Source organism: Pagrus major, chromosome 11 (genome assembly GCF_040436345.1).
Source record: "Pagrus major chromosome 11, Pma_NU_1.0".
Taxonomy (NCBI): Eukaryota; Metazoa; Chordata; class Actinopteri; order Spariformes; family Sparidae; genus Pagrus; species Pagrus major.
The window spans coordinates 5,154,170-5,182,150 of NC_133225.1; the positions used below are offsets into that span (position 1 = coordinate 5,154,170).

A 27,981-nucleotide genomic window follows, 5' to 3' on the forward strand; every position below is an offset into this window, starting at 1 on the left:
GTCATAGCACTGAGATCAGGGTTTCTAGGTCAAATAGGGATTCATAGGGTTGTATTTTGCTTTGGACAGTAGCCAGGCTGCTGGCTGTAGCCATATTGCTAATGCTGTGTTTGCGACAGCGGCAACAACAGTGAAACCACAGGGAAACGCTGGGGGCGATGAACTGGCTTGGGAAAAGTTTCAGGAGGAACAAAAATTTCACACTGCAAATGAATGCATCAACCAATCATGTATGAAATGTGATCACGTCACAACACAACAAGTAACTTTGATAACATACCAGTGATGCAGATTCACACATTGGAGCATTGCATTGGAAATTCATGTCACTCATCAGAAGCAGAGTAGGACGGGTCATGCCGAGCAAGGTAGTGTGATCTAAAATAACGCTGCTACAGCTGGTAACCAAGGCTGCGGTACAGCCGTACATGTACAAGCCCTATTCTGATACCAAAACACAGACAGAACAAAGCGAACAACCTTCACAACCAAGACCGGAGCAGGACGTTTCAGAGTGGTAAGTTATTATTTTGTAACTATCTTTTATTTCAAATGTAACGTTTAAACTTCACAATTTCTCTACATCACAGTAGCAACTGTATGTCTGCTGACTGACCAGAGTGTATATATTTTGTAACATATATATTTATATAACGCCTGTTACATAGTGACGCACATAGGTTACGGTTTTACATGCACAAAAACGCTACATAACACAATAAAGGAAAGCCAAAAAGCATAATATGATCTCTTTAAGCTATCTGCTTTTATAAGTTTTCGTGGCAGTTATGATCTGAATGAAGTTGTATTGTAAATAACTAATGTCGTCTTCTACAGATGCCTGTTTGAACTGCTGTATTCAACAGTGAGACAAAAAAATTAAACCAAACAAAACATTCGACCTCAACTATTGTGAAGTGAAAAGCTCCTTCTGAGCGGCAGTATCTCTTTTCATTTGTTTGTAATAAGGAGAAAACGTCTGCGGCAGCATGCTGCTGCCTCAACAAAAAGCGCCGGGCCCAGTGTCTTTTTTCAGAGCGCTCCACTGTTTTTGTGCAGCTGCTCCGAGCCCTTCTAGATGAAAATCTCCCAAATTTTTAGAAAGGTGCTCGGGTTATCACCACCGCTCTTGTTCAGCCAACCAATAATATATTCGTTTGGGTTGGTACTCTTCACCCGTCACCCTGGTAACCAACAAAATGCAGAAGAAGCTTGTATGGCTGAGTCTGTCTAACCTGAGCTTTATCAGACATCATAACATAAACACAGACAGAAAAGCCCATTTGTGGGGAGCAGACTGTCTGGACACTGAGTGTTTCTAGTGAGTGCTGTGCTTGTATGGTCAGCCCTCTGTTACCATAGTGTTAACAGATGTCAATCAAAACGTGCATTTTCTTTTCTCACAGCACAAGCGCTTCAATCTGGTGCTCCCAAACGCTCTGCCAGCACTTTTCTGTCTGTAAAAAAACACTATGTAGCCACGAGCCCTGAGTTTGTCCAAACTTCATCCACAGAGGAAGATTATTTTGATTTGTTATATTGAGGTTAAATTACATTTTGTCAAACCGTAACTGAGTTTGCTCCCTTTTTCATGCAGTCTTAGTGTGGTTGTTTGGTTGGTATTCTGGTTTGAATACATTCACACTAGTCTTAATGAACAGGACTGAATGGGAAACCGCACCAAACAGATTAGTGTAAATGGTCACAGTCTGTTCGCAAAAAGACAAATGGTTCAGTACAAAGAATCTGCTTCATCTCACCTCTTCTTGTTTTTGTCTTTCCAGCTCCAGCAGTGACTCGTCTTCCATGTCATCTCCACACAGAAGGTACACGGCAGCGAAAAGATCACAGCAGTTGTCGACAGTCACACCTTCTCTGATGGCTGAACAGAGCTTCTTCAACAACGCGGGCTCTCGGGTAAACTCTTCCCTCTGTAACAGAATGCAGTAACAGATGCTGAGAAACCATAGAAACTTCTGCTGAATGTTTCCCAAGGCAGTACAGTAAAGGAGACGGTATTAGCATGGCTACACTCAAGCTTACCCTGCGAAGGTCCTGGAAGGCCTGAGTGCGGATGACTCTGGGCAGATTCTGGACGATGACACCGAGGCTCTCCTCCTGCAGCTCTGTGGCGAGACTCCTCACCTGTTGGGCCCACTTGACTTCTGGGAGACTGCCAATCAACTGCTCAGTGCCACAGAGCGTGGTTACTGCGTTCTGCACAGTCTGAGTGGAAACATCTATGAGCTAAAGAAACTCTCTAGGCGAGAATACAAAATAAAGTCAAATGAACACAATCCCACTCACAAAAGCACTCTTTTATTGCTGCCCTCAACCTATTGATCAGCAGAGGGACTCCCCAAGTTGTGTAATGGTTCTTGGCCAGCTCTGAATCTCAAGACTTGCCAAGAGTGAACAATAGTACATCTGTCTTTCTTTGCTAACAGAATGCGCACCACCTCCTTCGTAGTGACGAGAGACAGACTCTAAATTCAATTATCAATTACAAGCTGGATCCCTCCCCATCTGTCTGCATCCACATCATATTCTAAATGAGTCTGTCTTTAATAACTGAGAATTTAATAAAGGTCATCTTTGATTAGATCATGTTTGACTTTCCTTCCTGTGGAAAAAACACTGCAGAACGGGTTGATGATATTTGTGCAATTACATGTATACAGTAGAGCTGATGACTCTGAGGGAGGAACTCACCATGGTGTCAGTTACAGCCGTTAGACAGGCTCTGTGGAGCTCAGGGGACAAGAGAGAAAAGTTTCTCTCACACCACGTCTTCACATAATGATCAGCAACCCACCTGAAAATACACATCCAAGAGTCACTGGAGACGACTTGCTTTTAGGTCATTCTAAAAAGGACAGTTCAGTGTTGGGTTAATTTCACAAAGTCATGGAGGCCTTTTACAGTATATGTTTTATGCAATGTAACCCAGAGGAGGCTCTGAGGCTTTGAGCAGCAGTCTGCAGAGCTTTGCTTGAGGGAGCAACGGAACGTGTGAGGATGAGAAGGTCAGTAACGCACTGCTGCACACGGCAGCGCAGCTCGGCCCACCGTCACACTCGCGTGACTCATCAGACTCAGAGGAGACAACACGGTGAGGCCACGTCCCCACACACCCACACACCCACACACCACATCAAATCAGAACCAGCTCACAGACTCACTCAACACATCCTATCCTCCTGACCTACATTCACACACTTTTTGCTCGCTCACCGCAGTGTGCAAGTGCATAGCTAGCTTGCAGCATTATCAGATACAGGAGACGTCAATACAAAGACATGACGACATAAAGATTTCAGATTAAAAGTTATTAAAGTGCACAGGCAAGCTTGCACTGTATACTAGTGTTCAAGTGAAAGCAACAAAAACGATCAGGCAATGTGCCTGAAGTGTAATTAATGAAAAGGAGAGTAAATATTGATTACATTTTTCTCATTTAAGTGCTGTTTTGAAGCCTATTAAAGCAAATTGCTTTACACAGCTATCAGACCCTAGGCTACTTAATAAGACAGAAGTATGAACCCACATGCTGGTTACCTAGCAACAAGATGCAGATGTAAAGTGCGGTGGCAGAACAGTGACAGGTAGAAATGTGTGTTCAAACTACATTAATAATTCATTTCACGGTCAGGCTTGACAGCAATTAAAATTTTTACGACCATTAATTAAAATGTGGTGATGTAATATTTTTGACGATTCCAAGCTGTAACGCATTTATAGAAAAAGCATCCAAGACTCACCTCTTGCACAGCATATGGAGGTTTTGAAGGCCTAGAGCGTGTGTGAGGGACAGACACTCGAGCACCGTTCTCTGAACCCCATCAATCGGCTGCAAACACAGCAGGAGAAAAGAAAAGGGCTATTTATATTTATGCAGTGATGGAAGAAAGTGGTGCTCTGAGGGCTCTATAATTGAGAGTAGCTAAGTAACTGGCACATAGTAAAATGGGAATGAAAAAGTGTTGAGAGGAGTGAAACAACACTATTATTGACACCGAGTATGCAGCACCAAACAAAATCAACAAGTGTAAAGCCAAAGGAACAAACACAGGATTTGTTCTTGGTGTTTCAGCTGCGATACTCCACATACTGCTGAATCACTGTTGTTTTGAACTACAAGGGACCACTACACCAACTGAAGTGCTCAAGGTGTTTTCCCTACCATTGCCTTGGGTGCCCCAACCCCCTTGAAATAAGCAAAATCTTTTATTAATGTTCTTTACCTAATTTATGTAGTTTAGTGTGAGAGTCTTTACTGCGTTTTGCTGTCATTTAGTGTAGTTCTGGTTTCTCTGTTCCAGAACTTATAACCCAAGTTATATCTATTGGCAGGGCAGACGAGGAGCTTTTTTTAATGCAATATTGTGTTTGAATGGTGCAAATGGAGAAATGTATTGGCTATTTCAAATAGATCTTGCCAATCATTTTTGGCCTCTTTGCCTGGCACAGAGTAATTAATGTGGATTTTAAAAAGCAACTTATAAATACTGTTCGGCTGGTCTACATTGGCATGTAAGCAAAGACACTTTAAAGTGTTAATTCTGAGAACAGTATTGGTGAGGTGGTAGGTTGTAGAATGAGAAAGTTTAACAGGATGTGATGGAAAACAATTTTGGTTAACTAAAAATGTTGGAAGTTTTTTGGTGTAGTTCGTTCAACATTTCATGTTCTGAGTGGATCCCCAGAAATCAAACAAAAATATGGGAAGACTTTTAAACTGTTTGTTTGTTCAGCTCCAAATGTTCTGTAATACTGTAATTAATTGTGTTAGCATCCCCTGGGGTGCTGAAAACTGATTCTGTGGCCTCGCATGACTGAATGACTTGTGAAAACACTGAATCTTTTTAATGACTTTGACAAAAAAAATAAGATGACGGGGATTAACATAGTATTGCTCCACAAAATCAGTTGCAAGTATGTTCAGCAGATTTTTCAGAACACGCGACACATGCAAGTGTGATGTAACTTCATTGTTTACATAAGGTATTCAATCTTTTCATCTGGTTGCATGCTACGCTGGCATGTGTCTAAGTCATAAGTCTAATTTGATTTATGTTTGCGTTTAGGCAAGCAGTTATTTGCTGTAAAGAGGGAGCAGGGAGTTGTTTACATTCACAGACAAAGAACAACATGAAGGTGGAAGATGTTAAATTTGTCATTTCAAAGGTGAAGGAATAATGAATGTGTTAATACTGAAAATAACTTCATATTCAGTCATATTTGTGCAGCCCTAAAGTCAACATAATTGGAAGATAGAAAATGCTACATATGTGAAACTTCCTGACACACTCACAGTACATTTAGGAAGGTTATACGCCTGTACAAACATCCTTCAAGGTATTCACTAGTTTTCCTTCTGTATACAGTAGCTGACCTTGGGGAAGAAGCGGCAGTAGTCTCTGGTCAGAACCATCTCCACCACGTCTTTCAGCCCCTCCAAACCCAACATGTCTGCTGCCAGCACCACCTGACTGTGAGACAGGGGACACCGAATACAGGTCAGTTTGTTTTCTGGGCCTGTATTTCTAATTTTGGACTGTCTGTTCACACACAGTACCTGGCACTGGCTCCAGCTGGCAGGTCCACAATGGCACCATACATGAACTGGAGCAAGATCTCCATCTCATCTGGCCTTAAGCTGAAATGGTTAATAAAACAATCTGTTTACAAGCCAACTGTCCCCTATTACAGTCTACTACTATTCTCTACATGAGTCTAGGAATTTTGTTTCTGTTTATACTGCACATTTTTTCCAGGAATAAAACAAACGACTGAGAATGCTGTAAACACACTCCATATATCATGCAGCACTCAGCCCATGTGACTGTAGCCTGAGGGCTACTTCACAGGTTTCCCCCCCTCCGCGTCAACGCAGCCGCTCTCCATGCTGACAGCCGCGTCTTCCCCCGTTACCCTCAGATCAGTGATGCTGAGGCGAGTGGCACGTCTATCCCCGGAGGAAAAAAAAAGGGCTTCATCCGCCTCTGCTGCTCTGAAAGGAGACTGCGGGTGGTAGTGAAGGCGTGGGGGTGGTGGTGGTTGCAGGCTCTTCAGCAGCCAGAGGATGAGGAGACATTTATGTGCCTTACATAGGAAACATCACAACCTTGTTTGGTGGAAATCTGAGCGAGCCATTTGAGATTCCACTGGCAGTGGGTGGTGGCTGTGTGTGCGTGTGTGTGTTTGGGTGTGTCGAGCTGAAACATGGCATTGTGAGTGAAACCCCATCCTGTACAGAGCCACCTCTGTTGCACCACATGAATAATTGATGCAGCATGTGCGGCCGTTACTGTTTAGAAATGAAATGTAGAATTGTTCATCCAGAAATGGAGGTGTGTTATTGATCCCAGTGACCTGCTGCTAGATGATGCTGATGCACCGGTCTTACCCTTGCAGAGTAATGCACTGTCTGGAGCTCTCCATCCAGCTCCCACTCAGCATGGCTCGGAAGTACTGGGACCTCGCACACAGGATTGCCCTAGAAACCCAATAAAGCAGGCAGTTGCATGTCAGATCCACCCAGCCTTTTAATATTTCAAATGTCATCTGGTGGGCCTATGTGTGTTTTAAGTGGCTTTGAAGTGGCATGCCGGAGGACAGAAATTACAGTGTGTGTTCTGATTTCTCTGGAGAGAGTGTTTATATTCTCCATGGCCTCTCACAAATGGACTGTCACTGATATGGAAATACGCTGCTACTGAGGTGTTTATCGTATTTAATTAGCTCCATTAAAAAGATGAGGCTGGTGATATTCTAAAGCTCGAATGCTCGATGAAACGAACCAAAACCAATAGTGGATTGATCCTACTACCATGTAATGAGTGTATCCAAAACCTGATATATGTTCTTCCTCTGTGTCACAGAGCTCCACTGTCATCCAAAAAAGATTAAAAACACATCAATGATCAGCTGCACTGTGGAAACTATTACCTTGAACACACACTGTAGTTTCATATCCCACATCCGGCTGCCAGAAATACTTCCCAGCATGCCAAATGTATTAATCTGCAGCTGAAAATAGTCCCCAACAAATGCACTACTTCCTCCCTTCCTCCTATTGCTAAAAATGATAGTCCCCTGCTGTTTTCAGGAATTACTTATTTTAAAAAATGAAACACCATATATATATATATATACTATTTTTCTAAAGATTTAAGTCTTCAGTAGGAACCAATATGCTTGAGACTAAAACCCACGGACAGAGGAGGGAAAGCGGATGCAGTGACGAATGGTTGGTTTTGTTTTGTGATTTCATGGGATGAAAAAGGCCGAATAATGCCAACCTTTTCTTTAAATACATTGCTAAGTCTTAATGAAAGGTTGGTCGCAATCATGCTGTAATAGCAACTTTGTACTGACATTTCCCTCTGCCCTGCCTGACATGGCATGTTGCATCTCTCTCTTCCAAGTCAGATTCACTAACTCTTCTATCTGCACCAGCGGTCCCCATAAGACCTCATATTAAAATGTCCAACTTTTAAAGCAGAAATTAACATGTTTACAGCCTGGTACAAAAAAATGGTTTTGGTCTCTATAGCTAATTTCCTCATTCAGGACAATGGTACAGGTTATATCTTATATAACTCACTCATTTAAATGCTATTAAGGCTTAAAGTTATGAATAATTAAGGGCATGGCTGCTTCCAGTGGCAGGTAGCTGCTAGCCACACTCCAAATGTTCAAGCTGCTGACCATAATAAAAATTATGTCTCTTGGCAAGTTTTTTTTGTCTCTTTGGCAAGTGTGAACGCTCAGCGGTGCAGCCTCGTTGCATATATAAATGAAACAGAGCAGGGAAGACGACACAAGGTAACAGACACCTTTATAGATTTTATTTTTCAGCACTTTTATATTTGGAAACGTATCTAAATACAACAAGTAAGAGTGCAGTGGTGTTCGATAGTACTTTTTCTTGTAGGAGGTGGGAAATGTTCGAGTTCGAAGTTGTGTGGAAGACAGCATTAGACAGACTCAACTCAGTGACTGACAGGATGGCAACAGCCAGAGCCACCACACCGAGTTTCACAATGTCTCTCCTGAAACTTGTAAGTGACATTACGGAGACAACATCAATGTTTTATACATGCTCCATACAAGTTGCCATAAAAATGTCAATAAAATCCTAAACTTCCTCAGTTGATGTATAAGGCATGATGTTGAGAATATGTTGAGCTGTATATTAATCTAGAATTAAATATATTTTAGTTTCTTTTATTTATCTTATTTCAGTTGATTTTGGTAACATATTTAAAGTCAAACAATTTGTTTCTATCCACTGTGGAGAGAAACAGACAGGTAAAGGTCTGGACAACTCGTAAATTATTGTTCAAAAATTCAAAATACTTGAGTTGTCTTTAAATCTGTTCTATCATAAGGTTTTATGCTCATTTCGAAACACTGTTTTCCATGAAGAATATGACTGTTTGAGAAAGACAGGCTCTCTACTTAATGCCTCTTAGGACATATGTTACTGTGCTGTAAGTAAATGTTGAATTTACCGTCTCTCAAGAGACTTATACACATTAAAGTATACAGTATGGGCGTGGGGCTTGAGAAGCCCCTGTTTCAGCCTCTGTGCTGTTAGCTGCTCTCTGCCGCAGAGCGACTAGCTCTCGCTGGCTGCTGCTCCCCTGAGCACGAGCTGGGAGAAATCTGTCTCCATGGTTACCAGCTGCTACTACTACCTCTGCATCGCTGAACGACCACCCACCACTGGCAGGAGTCAAGAGCAGATGTGCGACCTCTGGAGTTTTTTTTACATCTGGTAAATGTGGCTGTGATGTACTGAAAGTGGACATGCTCTCACCAAGCATGCCACCTATGATGACAAAAAAAAATAAAAAATACAGATGCTGCGTTTGGATTCCGGATGTATGAATACGGGGGTTGAAAGGCCACCATAAATGTTTATACCTGTGGCAGGAGAAGACCTGCTCCGCAACTTGGATGGTGATGTCACACTGCTGTCCCCTTTGGTACAAATCCAGCAAGTCAGCTCCGAGACCCGAGGCTGGCTCAAGAACAGCATCTGGAGAGAGGTTAAGATGGATGAGGAGGAAGAACAGGAGGGAGTGAGTGATGAAGAACGGCTTTAAGTGTGTGAGACACATAACAAGGGTAAAGCAGAGGTAGCTATAATTAAACCACTTTGCTAAAAATACATTAAACAGTGAAAGGAGATGTTAAAGGACAGCTAAACCGTGCATCATCCATGGCATGGCCGTGCTGCAAATTAGCAGTAACGACAACATGGATGCAAATGAGATTAGCTCTTAAGTGGATTATGGCTCAGATAACATGATGTGAAGAAAGGGGAGGGATGGGTGCAAGCGAACGGACACATAACCTAGAATAAACCCTCCATGGAAAAGCGTGTTCATCTGTTTACCTGAGTCAGTGGAACGGGTCAGGTCTGACGGGTCGGGAACAGACAGAGTACTTTCTGGCAGCGAGCCCTCCCTGTCTGGGATTATTTTAGATGAGCGCATGCTCTGGTCTGCTGTGTACACTCGCCTGCAGGGGGGAAACTTGAAAGGTTAATTAAAACAAGGCCTTTCACACATATTTAAATTAAAATCTCATTTGATGCACTGTGACTCCTGTACACAGTGGCCAGACACAACCTGAACTCTGCAGGATTTCGTGTTTTTACTCAGTGATGCATTTTAAAAAACTACTTTTGAAACACGTTGCAGTATCCTTGCTTGTTGTTGTGTGTAGTTGCTCACTGTTCATACATCTGTCCATTGTAGCGAAAAGTGTAAGCTCATCAACCTAAACATCCTCTCCCCCCAGCAGCTTCCTCCACATCCTGCAGCGAGGTTCATTTAACACCAACTCACCGAAGCCCTCCCAGGTCATGCCATGGATTTTTCTAGAAAAGATTCATGTGAAAACTTCTATTAAATTCATGGTGACTTGAAGATCACATGATCAAGTGATCTCGCAAATCCATCTTGCCAGGCTTCCAGCTCTCCAACATGTAGGGGTTGAACAAATCAATGTCCTATGAAGAACCACTGGGAGCTAGAGACAGCAGCTACAGCTTGATTTAGATGTTATAGCCAGCGAGAGAAGCGACTGTTTGTTTGACAACAACAATGGTGGTTCCTCAAGATGTTAGCGTACCTGCTGCTATAGCATCAGTTACATCAGAACCAGTGAGTATAGTTTATAAAAAGAAGAGCAAAGAACAGCACTGAAGGCTTTTCTTGCCAGTAAATATGTTTTCACTCTTCTCTTGACTGGTTTCAGCGAGAGTTTGATTTATCAACTGGCTCCACTGGTGGTCATGCTCTCCTACTGTTGATCTGATTGGTAGAAGTAAGCCTGTGATGGATGGTGACAGACAGATGGTTCATCCAATCACATGCCAAGTATTCCTTCTAGTGGCGCTTCCCCAGATGGTTCTCTGTAACAAACCATCTGGCTAGTCAGGTTATTTGATATTAACACTTTCTAATTACATTTTTTAAAATTGTTTAAGATAGTAAGGAGTTTAAGTTAATCTTTCTTGGGAAAATGCTGTCAAAATATCTTAAAACGTGGTTTTCTCAGCTCCAACACCACATTATGAAGGACCAAATAACTTCTGGCAGTGATGGAGCTATATTAAAACCACAAAATATCAAAAATGTGGTTGCCACAAAGTTAACAACAAATTTGAGATTCAATGTTCAGGGGGAAAAAAGCATTTTTATTAATTTGATCACTGTAAAAACATTTTCACAACAAGTATTTTAAGACATGTTGCAAATCATTCTGGTGGTTTCTTGGGATTCAAACTAATCCATTGAAAAATAAGAAAATGGTGAGGCTTACATATACAAAAAATCACAAATATGTTAAATTTGGCTCAAAAAGACAAACTTAAAGAATTACTAAAAAAGTATATAGAGCATAACTATAGGATTTTGCAAGGCCCCTTGAATTTAATAGTTTTTACATGAACTTTCTCGAGAGCATCCACAACATGAATTGGGAAAAGTTTTGAATTTTGGGTGAGTAGGCAGGAAATGACAAACAGGATCTACAAATGCTGCTGAGGAATGAAATGCCTCCAGGGTGTCCTTGGTCTCCTCCCAGTCAGTTATGCCCACAACATCTGCAATGGGAGACAGCCTAGGAAGAGCTGGGCATCAATATTTACTGCCTGCTTCTGGGTACCAAACGAATTGTTTCCATGGAACAGATCATGAAAACTGTTTCAAATGTCTTGAATGTTCGATAGTTCCTGATCGAAACCATAACTTTAACTTTTGTGTTTAATTTACAATCAAAGGCTGAAATATTCACATGTAAGAGGCTGGTACCAGAACATGGATCTCACCTGGATCCCTGAATTCAGCAATGTTGCACTCTTCCATGAGTAAAAGAAGCTTTAAACAGACTTTTAGACTTCATCGAAGTGTAACCAAACCAGTACGCCTCTTTCTTCTTGTCCTAATTATAAATTGCTAATGAGACATAAGACTCAAAATCGGTGGATCAAAGACTTGTCTGTGCACTGCAGACAAGTCGTGATGAAAACTACACACACTGCTACACTACAAACACACAGCAGATGACTGTAAACACTCATACAGTTCATGTGTCTCACCACTAATATGAAAAACATGATCCACGATTTATTATTTAATAGCTGCAGCATTTGCAATGCTTCACAAACATGCAAACAGCAGCAAATCCTCAAGATTAAAGATGGTGTGCTTGGCGCCCTCTGTCAGACAGACTGTGAAACTGCAACACTCCCTTCACATCCTCTACTAGAATGAACACCGCTCTAGACTGGTATTAAAAAAAACCTACTGAAGCTGAAGGCAAATATAGGTTGTATATATATAAACTAGACAAATGTATGTAATAATTATCAAATTAACAATCACTTGAGCCAACTGCCTACCTGAGAAAGTCTTTGAGCCCAGACAGCTCATGCTCAGGCACATGGATGATGGCGGGGTCGTTGTGCGTCTGTCCCTGAAGAACATGAGGAGCTCTGGCCAGCAGTACGGCTCTGTGTGCTCGGAGCGAGCCGGAGACAGCATACAGAGTAACATCAGCCTCCAGCTCCTCCTGCAGCAACCTGGGGAAACACATGACAACGCTTTATCAGGAGCAGTCCCCTCTAAGTGTCTCTTTACTAACTAAACATCCATTTAAAAGCCAATATAGAAAATGGACAAATAACAAAGGCCCCCTTAAGCAGACTCTACGATCTATGAGACTCAAAGATTAATCTGATGGCCTACTTTTCCACTTCAGAATAACACAAGCACAGTCCTGAGGCGGTCCATTTCTTCAACCCCATCATCAGTTCACGTCCTGCCTCAATGACTGATCTGGGTGACCCAGAAATCAGTCAGCTCAAGGCCAATCGGGCGGTATGTGTTCGAATGTTGGTGCTGTGTCCATTAATGTAACGCTCTGATGATAAGCGCCCGATCTGATGAATCACTCGTGCAACAAAGAGACTCGCGACTGAAACCCACTGAACTGCTCAAATCCACGTGAGAGTCCAGTTATCGGTGAAATTTATTCAACTGTACTCGCTCTGAGCGGAGTTTAATATTCCACATCCACCGATCCGCTCGTACAGGGAACAACTCCAGTATACATATCAGAAATGACACAAATCTGAAACTCAGTCAATTAAAAGCTGTATTTTAACTCTTCATTGCACAAAATGTCAAAAAATCCTTGTTCATTTGACAATAAATTGAACAGATGTTCAACATTAAACAGGCCCTGCTAGTATGTAAAATGCAGTATGTGTAGGGGGTTCTTAGGATGAGAACATTCAGTAAATCTAACAGGATCGACTGAATGAATAAACTCTTTATACATTAGCACAGAAACAACTGTGAAACCTGAGCATCAAAGTCTATTCCTGACCTTGGAAAGAGTAGTTTAACAAAAAAAATATCTTAACTCAAGAAGTTGAAATCTTTCTCCGGTTTGAACGATTTGTCATTCATTTTCTCAAGAAGTTTACTTTTTCAGGAGGTCGGGAGCTAAATGTTTCTCACGTACATAGAAGAACGGTCCATTAATATATGGTAACAGCAAAATTAATGAATTTATTGTCTCGTAAAGAATAGCTACAGTCTAGAACCTCATGTGAAGTATAATTTAAACACAAGACAAAGATCCTGCTGGTAACATGACCATTAGAAAGACCAGAAGGTTTAATGCCTCTCCAGAGAACAGAGTTTGTTTGTTGTGTGAGCTCGATGAAACCGAGAGTTGAAAATGTTCTCCCTTTATGATTTCTCTTGGCTGGATGATTATGAAAAACTTGAGCTGTGCTTCAGAAAGGGAACCTTCTTCTAGCAGATTTTGTTTGGCAAACTTGTGAGAGAAGCCAGAATAATATATCGTATAAGACCAGGATGCAAAATATCCTTAAATTTTGTGTGTTTGACTGCTGCAACTGTACTTTGGGTGTCTTGTAAACCCAATCAAAAATCACCAACGACCTTCATAAATATGAAAAACCACATCTTGCAGGTTGAAAGTCTAGCAGTCTATCTCGGTGGAGGTTTGAATATAAAAATTGTATTGAAAGTCACCAAAAGATGTACATTTCCATGACAACTGATGAAAATGCATCTGAGGAAGACTTTGAGATACGGTTAGGGGTAATTAGTATTTAACTTTCAATTAGGAGAAACACTTAAAGCAGCAGAGGCCAACATATCCTAACTTTCAGTCCAACTATTGATCAGGATCCTAAAATGCTGAATGGTACAATTCCCATACTGCAACTAAATCATTAGGCCCTCCCTGCTCCCTGAACGCTGACGTTTTTCAATGTGCACACCTCCAGTTTCTGAAGTAAAGGCCTTTTCAAACTTTGAGTGGCTCGCTTGAGAAGACATCGTAGAACTGTTTCGTAAGATAAGTACTACCGTTTGTGAACATAAATAATTAAATTGCCAGAGTGCACCTTTAAAAGCTTAAAAGCAGTCCATGATGTTAGATTTTTCTTGTCAAAACACTGTTAAACTTGTTTTATACGCAAACAATGATCCTGAATAATCTGGTAGGTTCTTTGTACCGGTTCACTATTACTGACAACCCCTACAGAATACATAGGAGAGGGAGCAGCGGCGATAAAAGATCACAAATCTGTGAGTTTCTTGCATTAGAAAGCCCTGTATTGCTTTGACTGCAGTGTGAGAACTTAAAGACACAGGTATTTGTCATTATTGACATTTCCCTTATCATCAGCATTTCACCGAGGCCTTTGCAGTTCAGCACACACTGTCCCACGTCTTACCCGTTGAGGTCTGCAGACAACGCTGACGATAAGCATCTCTTCAGCTGCTCTTTGTACTTGCGCTCTTTGACCTGGAACTCTCTCGCAGCCTCGGTGGTGATCATGGTTTATTACTGTCTCCGGGGCAGAGACGAGACGGAGAGCTCAGCCTGTGGGATTTGATAAGCAGAGGAAGAGGAGGAAAGAGGAAGAGGACAAGAATGAACTCAGGGGCATGCTGTGGAAAACATTTAGATGAGACAGGCTGTCTAAAAATTGCACAGCTGTGACAAATATGCCAGCTAATACTGCTTTTGAATCAGCAAACTATTCATATTTTAGATCCTGTTACACAGTGCTGGGATGCACATGATGCCACCTGGCTCCCCTGGGTCACTTGACCTGTTTACCAGCACTGCAACCCAGAGGGGCGCTGTTTGACCAATCTGAGGGAGAATGGGAACAGATGACAGGTCACACAACCCGACACAGATTCACTCTAACCTACAAAAATAAATAAAAATGTCTTAACCGTATTATTAGGTCACGTTTTATTAATAGCTTCAATACAACATGACCTGCTTCCCTGTTGCTTCCAGGAGAACGCACCTCTGATAACATCACCCAGAATAACCAGTTTCTCTCCACGTACAGATAAGTTTAATTCAATTAAAAGCAGCCTTCGTCAGAAGTAAAACACACTCCGCCACAGTCACACACACATACCTGTGCTAACACATGTATTTGCCCTCTCTCTGCTCGTTTCTGCCGCAAGCTACAAAAATACTACTCTCGTTTTTTTCCTCTGGCAGCTAGCATGCTAACGCTAGCTAACACGAGCGACCGTTAGTAGTTATTTTACCTTTTTTAACCTTATAACCTCAAAACCTGGTGAAGCGACAGACATGTACGCATTAATTTAAATCAATTGTCTGTTAGTATGAGGCTCGGTAATGAGAATAAGCAGACTATGTTAATAAAAAGGGCTGACCCACTGACCGATGATGTTGACATCACTGCTGCATGCTGTTCACCTCCCTCTCAGACACGGCTCGCAAAACCGAGAAGGATTGGACAACGCGTCACAGCCCGGAAGTTGTCGCACATGCGCAGTGCGTGTGAGCAGGGAGCCGTGCCCTCGAAGATGCCTTCAGGTGCTGTTCCGGACCTCGAAATTTTAAGGCTAACCTTTCAAAACAAACTCTTTTGGTTTGGTGATAATGGTAAAGGTTATGTGATTATAGGCGCCCTCTGCTGGTGGAGCCTCTTTCTCAGAGAGGAACAGGTGACATCACCTCACTACATCTTTGTGTCCGGGGAGCTGAATTATTGTAATTTATTCATACACACATTAAAATTAGATTAAAGTTTTTTCAAATAAATATATAAATTTGATCTGTAAAGGTCACTCTGTATCACAAAGCTGTTAGGAAACTGACTCGCTCACTTAGACCTGTCGCAGGGAAAATTATCTTGAAATTAACTGACCTTGTTTTGCCGCAGAAGATATGTGAGGAGAAGCATTGCTACTGAGATTTTAACACATGTAGAAAAAGATAAAATACATGACAACTACAACTAAAAGGCCCTGAGTGTCACATAAACTTATGTGCCAGTCTCATTCATTTATATTTGTATAAATTAACTTCTCAAAAGCCAATAATTCTGTTCACAATAAAGGGGGAAATCATCTTTACACCCTAATCTGTGTGATATTTACTTAAATTTTATGTTTAACTAAATGTCAAATTATAATGTAATTTGAAAATGTATTTTTTCTTACATTTATTTCATGTTTTTGCTGTATTATGTCAGCTACCTTATGCTTGCTTCATGGCCCTGTTTACTTGTGCTCATCTTTCTAGATTATTTTGTGCAAATAAGCACATAAAAAAATCCTGAGCTGAAAAAAATGGCAGGTTTCTACCCTCATTAGCTAAAGTAGATATTTCCGACTGCCCTTGAAAGCAGCAAAAGAGCTTGACCCCTGACAGGCGGTGATGTCATTGTCCTCTCCTGCATCATTCCTCTTATCCGATGATGTCAGTGCAAATGTGAGATTAAATGTTTGAATCAGCCAAAAACACAAAAGATGAACAACCTGACTGAATACAGAGACACTGCAGAGTGATTCAGTGCTTCATCAGTGCAACTCTCTACTCAGGCATACCTAATAGGGTTAACCAGCAACTAATGGGTTTGTTAATGTCAGTAAATAATTTATTAATTCTTTATAAATAATAAACAATACGCCATTTAAGGACAACATGTAGCTCAGCCCTGAACAAACACAAAAACCGACACATATTTATCATTACTTCCAATCTGCGACACTTTGTTAAACATCACAGAAAGTGCTTGTATAAATGCTCGTTTTAAACAGATGTAATCGTGCATTGACTGAGTGCTGTCCTCTCTAAATAGCTCAGCAGTGAATGTGCGTGTGGTTGTGTGCCGTTTATTATGTAAGACTGATGAACACACACACCTCACTGTAATTCCACATCAGCATCTCTGTTGGCGTGTAACCATGCCGGGAAGGTAGCCTATAAATATGAAGCTTTAAAAAAGCATCAGGCATGTTTGTAGACCCAACATGACCGGCATCAACTGCTGTGTCAGTCAGCTGTGCTATATTTAAAAGCATGTCCATGACTATTCCTGGTGTTTTTTCATCTCTCCTGTGTAAAAGGCTTAAGAGTGACGGTTCAGAGACAGTGCCAAACAGATGGGGGGCATGAGGCGCACTGCCACAGCTTCAAACACACCACTGTTACTAAACAGGCCAGACATTTTTCAAAAACCAGTGTAGTCCGACAGATTGACACTTAGTTTATTTATAAAATCAAATGGCGTAGACCTGGCTCAGTGAGTTTTCAAAATGCAGTGTGTAGGAATAGATACAAAATAGTACAATAGTCAACCATCACTGACGTTTCTATACATAAAGATCAAGATAACAACATTCTCTACATCTGAGCGAGTATCTCTGAGGAGGAAATACAAAAAAGAAAAAAAAAAACTCCTTTAGACAACACTACCTGATAAAGGGAATGGGAGAGTTACGGCTCCCAGAGGACTGTGCCTAAAGAAGAGCAGAGCGACCCGGTGAAACATACAAGTTTTTAGCAGACGACGCCACGTCCTCAGTCTCTCGGGGACATCTTTACACTGCGACGGCTCGAAAAAAGTTAAAAGGCACCACACAATACAAGTCACGAGGAGATTTTTTTCGCCACACATTTGTAATGCTGTAACTGACAAACTTTAAGGCGGATGTCATGTGCAAAAAACATCTTGAGTATGTGTCACACGTACTGCCCGGTGTCCTCTTCCAGTGAAGTGTGCTTTGATTCTTTCCGTTATACTGCTGTTTCTTTAAAAAATATCTGAAATGTGAAAGATTTAAAGAATGATTGCATTATCACTATGTCGCTTGGTATCACAGGCATATTCCAGGCTTCCAGGTGTGGCAAGTGAGACGGGGAGGGAGGGGGGAGTGCTGGGAGGAGGCCTCGCTGTGGATTTTAGTTCCTGTAGCTTTTGCGTCCCTCGCCCTCCTTGAGGAAGGTCCATATGAGGGTGTTCACAATGTCGGGCTGGTCCTGCTGCAGCCAGTGGCTGGCCCCAGAGATGATGTTGAGACGGAAGTGGTTCCGGATGTAGATGCGGCACGCCTCGGCCATCTCCTGCTCCAGGAAGGCGTCCCGCTCGCCCCACAGCAGCAGCACCGGGGACCTGACGTGGTTGTGGCTCAGGGGGAGGGAGCTACGGAGAGAGAGGACAAAACCTGAGTGCAACCACACTGATGTTTCAGTAATTATGGACAATACAGTTAATATTAGAGATTCTTTAAAGAGTCTTTGGGAGGAAAGTTGGGTGAAGCTTCGTAGTGGCTGCAGAAGCTCGAATGCCTCTTTGGAAATCAATTTGGGATCTTGGGGCTTCCGGGGACATTTTTAAACAAGTCCCCATCTATTTCAGTCGTTTAGGAGAATGCTGCAACGCTGTTTTGCTGTGAAGCTCCTGAAATGTTTTGTGGACGATGAAACTTCATCTGACTTTCCATCAGCATTCGGGTCAGTTTCATTTTAGGGTGAACTTCAGTATATTGTGTCGCTTTTTGATGCAAATCTGACTTTGTTTGAGATGTCTTTGTTATGACAACTTGACAAGACGATGGGCAGCTGTGGTTCAGGAGGTAGAGTGGGTCCTTCCACTAATCAGAAAGTCACTGTTTCGATCCCTGGTCCCTGTAGTCTACATTAGACATTTTGACATGTCAAATAAAAGGAATAAAACCAGGTAGATAGAAACATACCTCATCGCAGCTTATTTAAAAACTGGTTCTAATGTTAAAAAACAGACCTGTATCATCATTATCACTGAAAACACATAACAGTGTGTGAGTCCTACCATGAGAAATCTCACTTCAATGTGTATTTTAGATTAGGATTCTCATGTTGGACTCGGCTCCAGCCCCCAACCACTCTAAACAGGATAAATGGATATATATAAACTGGCCTAATGGAGGGATGGATGGAGGGATGTTGCTCTGTGTTTATGTGTTTGTGTCCCTCGTGCCTAGGTACAGTATGCGCTCGTGGATGCGGAGAGACTAATTGGGCATGGGTCAGTGATATTTCTTTTTTACGTAAGCAAATAAAAGCTATTCTGAGAGGACTCGTTGCTTGAGAAAGGGAGCAGATGGCGCGCTCAGCCATGCATGTGCGGTTCACATGTCAAAAAAAAGCATGCACTGATACTTTCTTTGATCTGATATGTGCCGATCACTCTCAGCCAGCTAGTCAGTCTTACATGAAAGACTGGAGGTAAATGTAAATATAAATATTGGACAGTATTGTGGCCTTGACAGGGGGACACATGTAGGGTTCTGCCCCTTCAGAGCTCAGACAGTAGATTGCGATACTAAATTTGCAAGCCAACATACACATAAAGTGACTGTGTGATTTTCCTTTCAATAACCAAACACTGACACTGACTAAAAACATCTCAAAGTACTGCAGTAACAGTGAAACGGTCTCCTATGGCAACAGCATGCCTGCTCCAGCAGCTACTGTATAATGCTTCTTATATGATGCACTGTAGTTAAAATGAGCTCTATGCTATTTACAGTACATTTTACTAATAATATTTACATACTTAAATTTAATGCAGGATTTTTACCCACAATGCACTAAAGGATTGGAATATTTCTTCCACCACGGCTATTTATAATCCCTGTATAAAAATGTCTAAGAAAATCTCAGGCACAATCCATCTTCTGGTGAACGATTCCCCACCTGAAGACATTCCTGTAATAGTTGAGGGCTCCGGTCAGAGCTCCCGGCTGTGAGAGTGCGTACAGATAGGCCTCCAGGTCCTCCGCAGTGAGCCAGCGGCCTTTCCTTCCGATCCCCGTGCTGCGGCTGGTGAACAAGGCCTTCAGAGCCTGCAGCAGAGAGAGCACAAACACTGGGGTGAATTTATGTGACTGTCTGGTACAATTTGATCCAGAAAACATTTACAGAGGGACGTCCGTGTCAGTGTAATACGAGTCAGAAGTGGTGAAATCAGCTCTCGTGACCTTCGGCCGCAGCTCCGGCACCCTGACTTTACTGCTGGTTCGACAACATTACATGCTGCGCTTTTACTTCTGAAAACTCCAACTCAGGCATAAAGGAACATCATCCGATCGTACATCTAGCTTGCAAAATATTTCACTTCCAACGTTTGAATTTAAAAATGCCTCGCAAAACTTCATTACAATAAGCCACTAGGATTTAAAGGTTTAACTTGTAAGATATAGCTCCCAAAATATAGGGGGCAACATAACCGCTAACGGCTGCATACCATACTCTCTGCTGTAGCGACTAGATGCCTTTAGCAAGTTAGCTCAGTTAGCTTTGCAGCTAAGTGGCCCCCCCATTAGTTGACTGAGGTCTACCTGCAGGCTGAACAGTAAGGAGGTGATTTACAGCAGCTCTGATCAGGACTATGACTTCTGAGACGAGAAGGCAGACAGGAACAGGAGAGGCATAAAGCAGGAGAGGAGTGAGGAGAGGGAGCATTATCATTATTATTATGCTTATTATGCTAAGCTAAGCTAACCATCTCCCAGCTGTAGCGTTATATTTAACGACAGATATGAGATGGTGGTATAAATCTTCTCATCTAACTCTCGGCAAGAAAGTAAATAAGCATTTTGGACAGCATGTCAAATTATTCCTTCAACTGAATTGAAAGAAAAAAATGTTTTATTTTAAAAAAAATTACTTTAACCACTAAAACCTAAACTGTGCATTTGTAAACATGAGCTATGCACCTTTTACAATTTAATTAAACTGATGATGAAGTTTCAGTGTCATAAATGATGTTACTGAATTTGAATAGCACATTTTAATATTCAAAGTAATAAACTTGAGATCAAAAACTCAACATTATCACCTAATTGCTGAAAAAATGCTCTTATCCAGCTTAGCACATGATCCGGTATTAATCTATCATTTTACATTTTCCTCCAGGATTAGTTGATCCTTTTGTTTATTCCATCTGACCTCTTCCACTGCTTATTTTTTTTTAGCCTCAATGATTCAAACGCTGTAAATAGCCTGACACTTTATTAACATGCAATATACACCACTGCAGACAACACACACACACACACGCGCAGAGACACAAACAACACACGACCTTGACCTTGAAACCGCTTAAGCCCACACATAACACACCACCTTGAAATCATTGATGGAGAGCATGAGCTCCGGGAAGCGGGGCAGCTGGAAGAAGAAGAAATGACTGGATTTCAGCAGCTGGCTCGGATGTCGCAGGGCGTAATCTAGAGGAGAAGAGAGGAGAGGAGAGGGAAGATCAGTTGTGTTCAATGGTAATTAAAGGCCAAGTTTGTACGGGTCGTGGACGTGATAACTCTCGGTGACTTTGCGTGTCTGTTTGCGCCAGTGAAACCAGCTGTTCCAGCTTCACATTAGCCTCCTGTAATTAGCTCCTCATCATCTCCCCCTTAAGGCAGAAGAGGATTTGCCAGATGGATGCAAACATGAAAATTGAAGTAATAATACTTCCTAATTAATGATAATAATTACGGTAATAATCCAAGAGCCAAACCAGAGTCTGTCTAATTAGTATGAAAAAAAAATTGGTTTTAATGATAATTTCTGATCCATTCATGGTGAAATCGCACCTGTAAACACAGACGGATGAGGACAGTTGAGGACGATGAGCTTCGTCACCATCTCAGGGTAGTGAATGGCAAACAGCCATGCTATGGTCCCGCCCCAATCGTGGCCGACAAGACAACATCTGTTGTATCCTTGAAAGAAAAAGCAAACAGACGTTAGACGGTGCTTTGTCATTGCAGGAGAAGACAGCATCACATCACTTCTATCAGCAGCTGGATGCTCGTGCTGATGTTGTTGCTGTTTATTAAAGCATGCCAGTGCCTAGAAAATCAATACTGTTCTCACTTCTTTATTGCTGGCTTCCTCCCTCTGAGGACATTTTTACACCCATCAAATGGATGTATTCCATGACATGCAGCCAAATGCAGATCAAGGTCAGGGCATCCGTCTAAAAGGGATTCTGATCACATCGCTGCTCCAGCTCCTACAAAATAATCCCTGTACCTATGCTAGCACCATTTACACCCACTGGTATGAATCATACAAGCAAGCCGCATCTCAACATTCATATCACATGTGCTTTTTAAAGCCATATATCTAAGTCTGGGAGCCACATTTGGAAAAAAAATGACAGAGGGCTGTGGCTGTTTCTTGCCGTGAGTGCTAATACTCATTACCAAATGAGAAAGGGGCAACGTCGCTTTAACTGTGGATGCTTTAAGGCCAAACCTCTGACTGGCGCAGCACCATTAGCAGACTGTGAATGTGGACTGCAGTGTGGAACATGTGGGTTGAACAGTTGGTGTTAACAGGGCCCTGCAGTCCAATCACAGATCACAGTACGGTAGTTATCGTATGATCGATGCAAGCCTCCCACTTCCACTGAAATGACCATTAAGCAAATCCTCTGCACAGCAATATGCATTATTGAGCGCTCAGCCCCCCTAAAAAGCCTGTTAAGAAATTAACAATGACAGCTAGAACAGTGGCAAGAAGCTACGTAACATCAACTAGACGTCTCTAAAAAGCATTTTTAAAGAGAATGTAAATGTTTAATAAGGAATGTGTTCAAAAGCTGCTTGAGAATATTTACAGGGTATGGTGTCTCTGGGCTGGATTCTCACTGGGTTACTCTTGTGGCATTATTTAAAGCTGCACCACTCAATATTTTTATAATAACAATAGAGCAAATGATGCATAATGTAAAAGGTGTCGCTCGTTTTGAAGCCCCATAGAATTATCATCTGACTCTGCAGTTTCTCCTGGACTCTAAAGACTTTTTATGCATCTTTCAGCTCATTGCTTTTGGTTTTAAAACTGAACAATGAGCCGAGAGACTGATTAAAACTTTACTGTTTTGTTTCAGTCTCACTGCTCTCAATAAAAACTTTTTTTCCAGATGCAGCAGGCAGTCTGGTTTTAGTAAAAAATCTGGTCTAGCACCACGTAACAGACAGGCAAAGATAGTGACTAGCTAGTGAACATAGAGAAGCATGTACAGTAGATGCTAATCTGGAGCTGGTGGGGAGAGTAAACATTGGACTTAACATTTGCTGGGTGACATGAACACAACTCCAAATGAATGCTAATGTTGCTGCGTGTCTGTTTGCTAGCATGTTTGCAACTTTATAATTTATTACTGCTGTAATCACTTTAGTAATGTAACGAGCCAGTAGTTTGGCCAGACACTAACCCAGGTGTTTAAATCTTCTTTTTCATGATTGGCTGCAGTCCCAGATCTCTCCAATTAACCTTTTTCAGTCTGATGTTACTATTATTCACAACAATGACGGCCAAACTATAAAAATCAGACCCAAATTTTAATAAACTTGAATTAACTTTCAATGACTAAGACTGGACAAGTGAGGACAGTGTGTTTATGTATAAAATCAAGACATGGCCGACTGAATTATCGCAGTTTCCTTGTAATTAGTGCTGAATCAGTGGCTGTAACACGCTTGAATATGAGCTGACAAGTGTGAAGGAGAAAACAAATATAGACCTACTGTACACTTTGAGTCATTACAGAAGCTACACTGACATTTCAATTCTAAGACAGGTTATCATATGGAGTATGTAGCTAAAACAGAAGAAACTGTGACAGTAAAAATGCAAAAAAAATGCCATTCAGGCCAGATAATCATTAGTGGATACTGGTGTGAGCAGACAGCCTCAGGCTAGCTCCCTGCTAGTGTTAGCATGCAGTCAGCAAGCTGTGGGCTCTGTATCCGCACAATGTCCCATGTTCAGTAAGAGTGACTCACAGGGAGTTTGTCATGCTGTGCTGCAGGCCTGAGGGCTGTCCACAGTTTGAGACTGATAAACAAGTTTATTTTTGACTCAAGACACTGTCACAACACTGTCTCCACTCTCAGGAGTTATTTAAAATGTCCAACGCACAGTGCTCCTGTGTCCCCCTCACCTAAGTACTCCACAATGTCCTTGACGTCGGTAACCAGGTATTCGAAGCGATAACTTTCAGGGGAGAGCGGCAGGTCGGACTCCCCGTAGCCCCGCATGTCGATGGCCACCACGCGGAATTCACTCTTGAACTCGCGCAGCTGGTAGCGCCAGGAGAACCTGAGGCACACAAACAGATGCAAAGATTACTTTTTTTTACATAGAGACATATCCTTCATTTGTTTCTTTTACAGCGGCATTGCTTTGTTTTTAAAAGTGTACTCCAGCAATTAAGTAAATAAAGTTTGGCTGCTTGCAAGAGAAAACGACTTTCGAGGTATCCTGACGTTTAGACCCTGGTGTGGGGTCAAGCCGCAAAAACACTGGCTCCTACATTTCCCATAATGCAGTTCACTAGTGTCTTTCATTTGTTCCTCCCTGTAGGGTGAATCTGCATGTCTTTTCAACTCCAAACCCCAGTTTCTAACACAGGCTTTCAGTTAAAAGGTGCAATATGTAGACATTTTAATTGAAAACATTGAAAAACTAACTTTAATTCTCAACAGAATGTGAGGAAATAACAGTTTTGAGTTGATGTGTTGAGTTGCTGAGATATCTACTAAGGTTAGCGTGCTAATCAGCTAGCACCAGCTTGTCCTAGTCCAAAGCTCCTGAGCTAGTGGTGTAAACACTCCCAGTTCCCACTCCAGACAGCTAGATGCACAGCTATGAAAGCTAACTAACTAATGGCAGATACAGTTAGAGGCAATCAGCAGTTACTCTGGTGATATGCTTGGCTTGACAGGTGGCCAATTCTTACATATTGCACCTTTAAACATTCAGAGTCCCCATCTGCAAACCTAAATAGATCTGAGGACATCATTCGGGGTATTTTTCAGACTGTAGAAGTCCCCTTTCAGAGCCAAACGACACATTAAACAACTGTTTTCACAGGAAGTACTCCCATGACGATTAAACTGAACGATGGGAGTGCCCCTTTAAAAATTCTGCATTCGGCCCAAATTTGAGATACTTGCAAAACTAACATCACCAACTTTTTCTTTAAAGCCAGGACTCAGCTTTCTTTCCAGCCGAGTGAAGGTCACCTCAGTGTAATAGAAGCTGTTTTAGATTCTAATCCGCCCACTGATCATCTGGACTGGGATGACTTCCTAATTGAAGATCTTGTCTGCAGTAGGAGCTCCTCACCAGGACTGAAATCCCCCCTCCTCTTCCTCCCCTTCCTCCTCCTCCTCCTCCTGCGAGCGAGGGGAAGCAAGATGCAGAGCCCTGACTGTGATTCTGATGAGTCAGTATAAGATCCCGGCACTCAACCCCTCAGATCTTAGAATATAGATGAGGTTTAAAGCAAAGTAAGCCTCTCGGACCCCCTCCACCCTCCTTCTGACACGCCTCTTTTTTCTCATTTCTAAGAGGGAATTAGCACATTTAAAAAAAAAAGAAGTGTTAAGAGTTTTTTCCAACCGTGTCACTCTCAGCACAGTTCATCATCTATGTAAAGAATACCTCAAGTGAAGCAGAAAGAGCTCCCCTCCACCCTTAATTAATCCCTGTCCTGTCAGCAGCTTAGATAGTATGTTAGAGATATGGACGGGCTTACAGCTCTTGACAACCTCTTTGGCCCCGATCCAGGAACAACGCTCGACACCATTTTTTCATTTCATATCAGGAGGAGGAGATCTTGAATGCTTTGGACCCTTTTTCCGCCGATGGCAAATCATGTCTGTGAATGAGGACTCCCTCGCTGGCGTGGATTTATTTTTGCAGCCCGGAAGCCAGACGGCAGAGATTTAACAGGGAGAGCTGATACATTACAGCCGAAGATTTCTCATTGTCAGGGGGAAATTTGTCGGGAGGTGACCGATGTAACAAACACCAAGCAACTGAAGGAGCATAATCTTAAATCAAGTTGTCTTGCTGCTGCTGCTGCTGAGTGCAGTGGAGCTGATTGTCTTACTGCAGCTGCCCCCCCACACCTTAAAATGTCCCCTTTGACCTACCAGAACTCAGGGAAGCCGTGTAAAAACAGCATGAGCGGCTTCCCTCGCTCTCCAGCTGCAACATAGTGAAACCTGAGGCCAGACTCCTGGGTGGAAAGAAGAGACACAGATCAAGATGACAGTCTTATCCACAGATCTGAGTGGACACAATGGATCAAGTCAGCATTTTAAAATGACTTTTACTGAACGAAGCCACAGCGAAATAAGTGGAAAATAATGTATCCAACACAGGAATGCTAATTTATTTTTCTTTTTTTATGTATCATTAACTCTTTTAAGATGCAAAGAGTCCTTGTAAACTTAGGTATGCCTTCCAGAAGTGTTTGCAGGCATAAAATACCTGTGAGTGCATAAACACAGATATTGATATATCTGTGATAGGCCGATATTGGACGATAACATCAGTCAACCCATGTAATGTTCGGCCTCTAGCAGGTTATTAATCAATTATTAATATCTGTTTTTGATACATTTAGGTGCATTGATGGTAATTTTTATTTTTTGGGATGAGTTTGCACTGATGAAGTCCTGTTTTTAACATCTTCTCCTCACTTTGACATGTAATTCTTTGGATTGCTGTTTCGTAGATGGATAAACAGATCACGTCAAACTGAAGATTTCCTTTTTCTCAGCCTCCCCTCCTTGTTCTCAGAAGTGATTAATCATCCGACTCACACTGTAAATCTGTTAAGATCTGGGGTCCCTGTGCTGATAATATGATAAAAGCAGACAGACTCCATCATAATTTGTTTATTTATGAGCTCATGCACTGACGATGTCTGTTTATTTCAACTGCCTAAGACACCTTTTATAAAACATACTTATTGCACAACCCCCAGCCTGCATGGTCATTTTCATGAGGCAGCTATTGACACTGCAGATACAGAATATCTTGACATGGAACCGACCTTTTTGTTCTTGTCTTTTCTCCATCTGACTGTGCTTATTCTTATTTTTACTCCACCTGCACTTCAAAAATCTTCAAACAAACCCGAGTCTCGTCTCTGACTCAGTTTCATCTGCATCACGAATGAACATAAAATCAAACACTGGCTCGTAAAAAGGACTAAAGAGCATCCCAAAGACGAGACTGCTGAACGATCCTGCATGAAAATCAGAGGGGTGGTTCATTAAAATAACACTACTCAGTGGTGGAATGTAACTAAGTATATTTACTCGAGTACTGTACAGTCTTGAGGTACTTGTATTTGACTATTTCCATTTTCTTCTACTTCACATCATTTTAAAAGGAAATATTGTGCTTTTTACTTCACTACAGCTGATTGAATATGATGCACTGTTGCAGTATAGGCTGAACTGAGAATAAAGTATTTTCCTGACATTACTCCTGTACTTTTACTTCAGATTTTGCACACATGAATCCTTCTGATGACTGGTCGAGGTTCAGGTTTCAGTGAGGGACATGCTCTGGTATTTAATTACATCATGTTGAACACAGAGGATGTTAGTCGGAGGTTAGGCAGCCTGTGCGTGTTGAGACGTGAGGTGGAGGAGCTGTTCTTTCAGCACCACCTGAGCGCAGCGCCAACAAAACCTCGACACAGAAATATCAAATAAACAGACGCCTCATGATCTGCACACATTATCAGGCCTGTGTGTCTTTTTCACGACGCGACACAAGCACCTCAACATCCCACACACACACACTCACACACACACACTCACACACACACAATGGGCATTTCCCTTTTTCGCAGGGAGCAGACACCTTTCATGTCCAAGCGCATGTGTGTGTGTGTGTGTGTGCGTCTTACCTTGATCCTAACATAACAGTGGGTTCCCAAGGACGTGTCATTCAGACAAGCCGGGGGAGTTTCACGAATGACCCATTGGAAGGTTGCTGTCGGCCTCAAGATGATGTTCCACCAAAGTTTCAGGAGGGCTACGATGGTGCAAAGAGCACAATAACCGTATATCAGCGACCAATACCCCAAAACTCTGATTTTCAGCGCAAGTCTGATGAGAAATAACAGCAAGTTGTGGAGCACTCTCGCCATCTTTACATTGCCGCATTAAAAAAAAAAATCAAAATCCAGATCAAGTTTGTACCTATAGATTTCTCTGTGTTAATCGGCTCGCTCCCGTTTTTTAAATACGGCTCCGACAATGCCGTTGTTTCGCT

At 42.0% G+C, this 27,981-nt stretch overlaps 2 protein-coding genes across 4 annotated transcripts in view; both read right to left on the reverse strand.

The window, feature by feature from the left end:
- btbd8 (BTB domain containing 8) overlaps nucleotides 1–15,305 on the reverse strand; it is a 28,125-nt gene extending 12,820 nt beyond the window's left edge. Inside the window, exons 1-12 of one of the 3 annotated variants that reach the window (XM_073476606.1) lie at nucleotides 15,278–15,305; nucleotides 14,300–14,448; nucleotides 11,924–12,103; nucleotides 9,410–9,534; nucleotides 8,935–9,049; nucleotides 6,410–6,499; nucleotides 5,579–5,659; nucleotides 5,396–5,492; nucleotides 3,762–3,850; nucleotides 2,713–2,815; nucleotides 2,044–2,226; nucleotides 1,761–1,931 (exon numbers count right to left, since the gene is read on the reverse strand). In XM_073476606.1, the coding sequence (XP_073332707.1) occupies nucleotides 1,761–1,931; nucleotides 2,044–2,226; nucleotides 2,713–2,815; nucleotides 3,762–3,850; nucleotides 5,396–5,492; nucleotides 5,579–5,659; nucleotides 6,410–6,499; nucleotides 8,935–9,049; nucleotides 9,410–9,534; nucleotides 11,924–12,103; nucleotides 14,300–14,403 (1,338 nt within the window). In that variant the 5' untranslated portion in view covers nucleotides 14,404–14,448; nucleotides 15,278–15,305. Of the gene's footprint in view, nucleotides 1–1,760; nucleotides 1,932–2,043; nucleotides 2,227–2,712; nucleotides 2,816–3,761; nucleotides 3,851–5,395; nucleotides 5,493–5,578; nucleotides 5,660–6,409; nucleotides 6,500–8,934; nucleotides 9,050–9,409; nucleotides 9,535–11,923; nucleotides 12,104–14,299; nucleotides 14,522–15,140; nucleotides 15,218–15,277 lie in introns of those variants that run through there. The other 2 variants (XM_073476607.1, XM_073476608.1) reach the window with 2 other exon arrangements.
- A 1,838-nt stretch (nucleotides 15,306–17,143) lies between these two features.
- Nucleotides 17,144–27,856, reverse strand: ephx4 (epoxide hydrolase 4). Its single transcript, XM_073477005.1, has 7 exons — nucleotides 27,614–27,856; nucleotides 25,839–25,924; nucleotides 23,840–23,997; nucleotides 21,480–21,608; nucleotides 21,013–21,116; nucleotides 19,582–19,730; nucleotides 17,144–18,046 (listed from the first exon to the last, which is right to left on the reverse strand). Exons 1-7 carry the CDS (start codon nucleotides 27,854–27,856, stop codon nucleotides 17,806–17,808), a joined length of 1,110 nt encoding a protein of 369 aa, XP_073333106.1. The 3' UTR covers nucleotides 17,144–17,805.
- Between the last annotated feature and the right edge of the window lie 125 nt (nucleotides 27,857–27,981).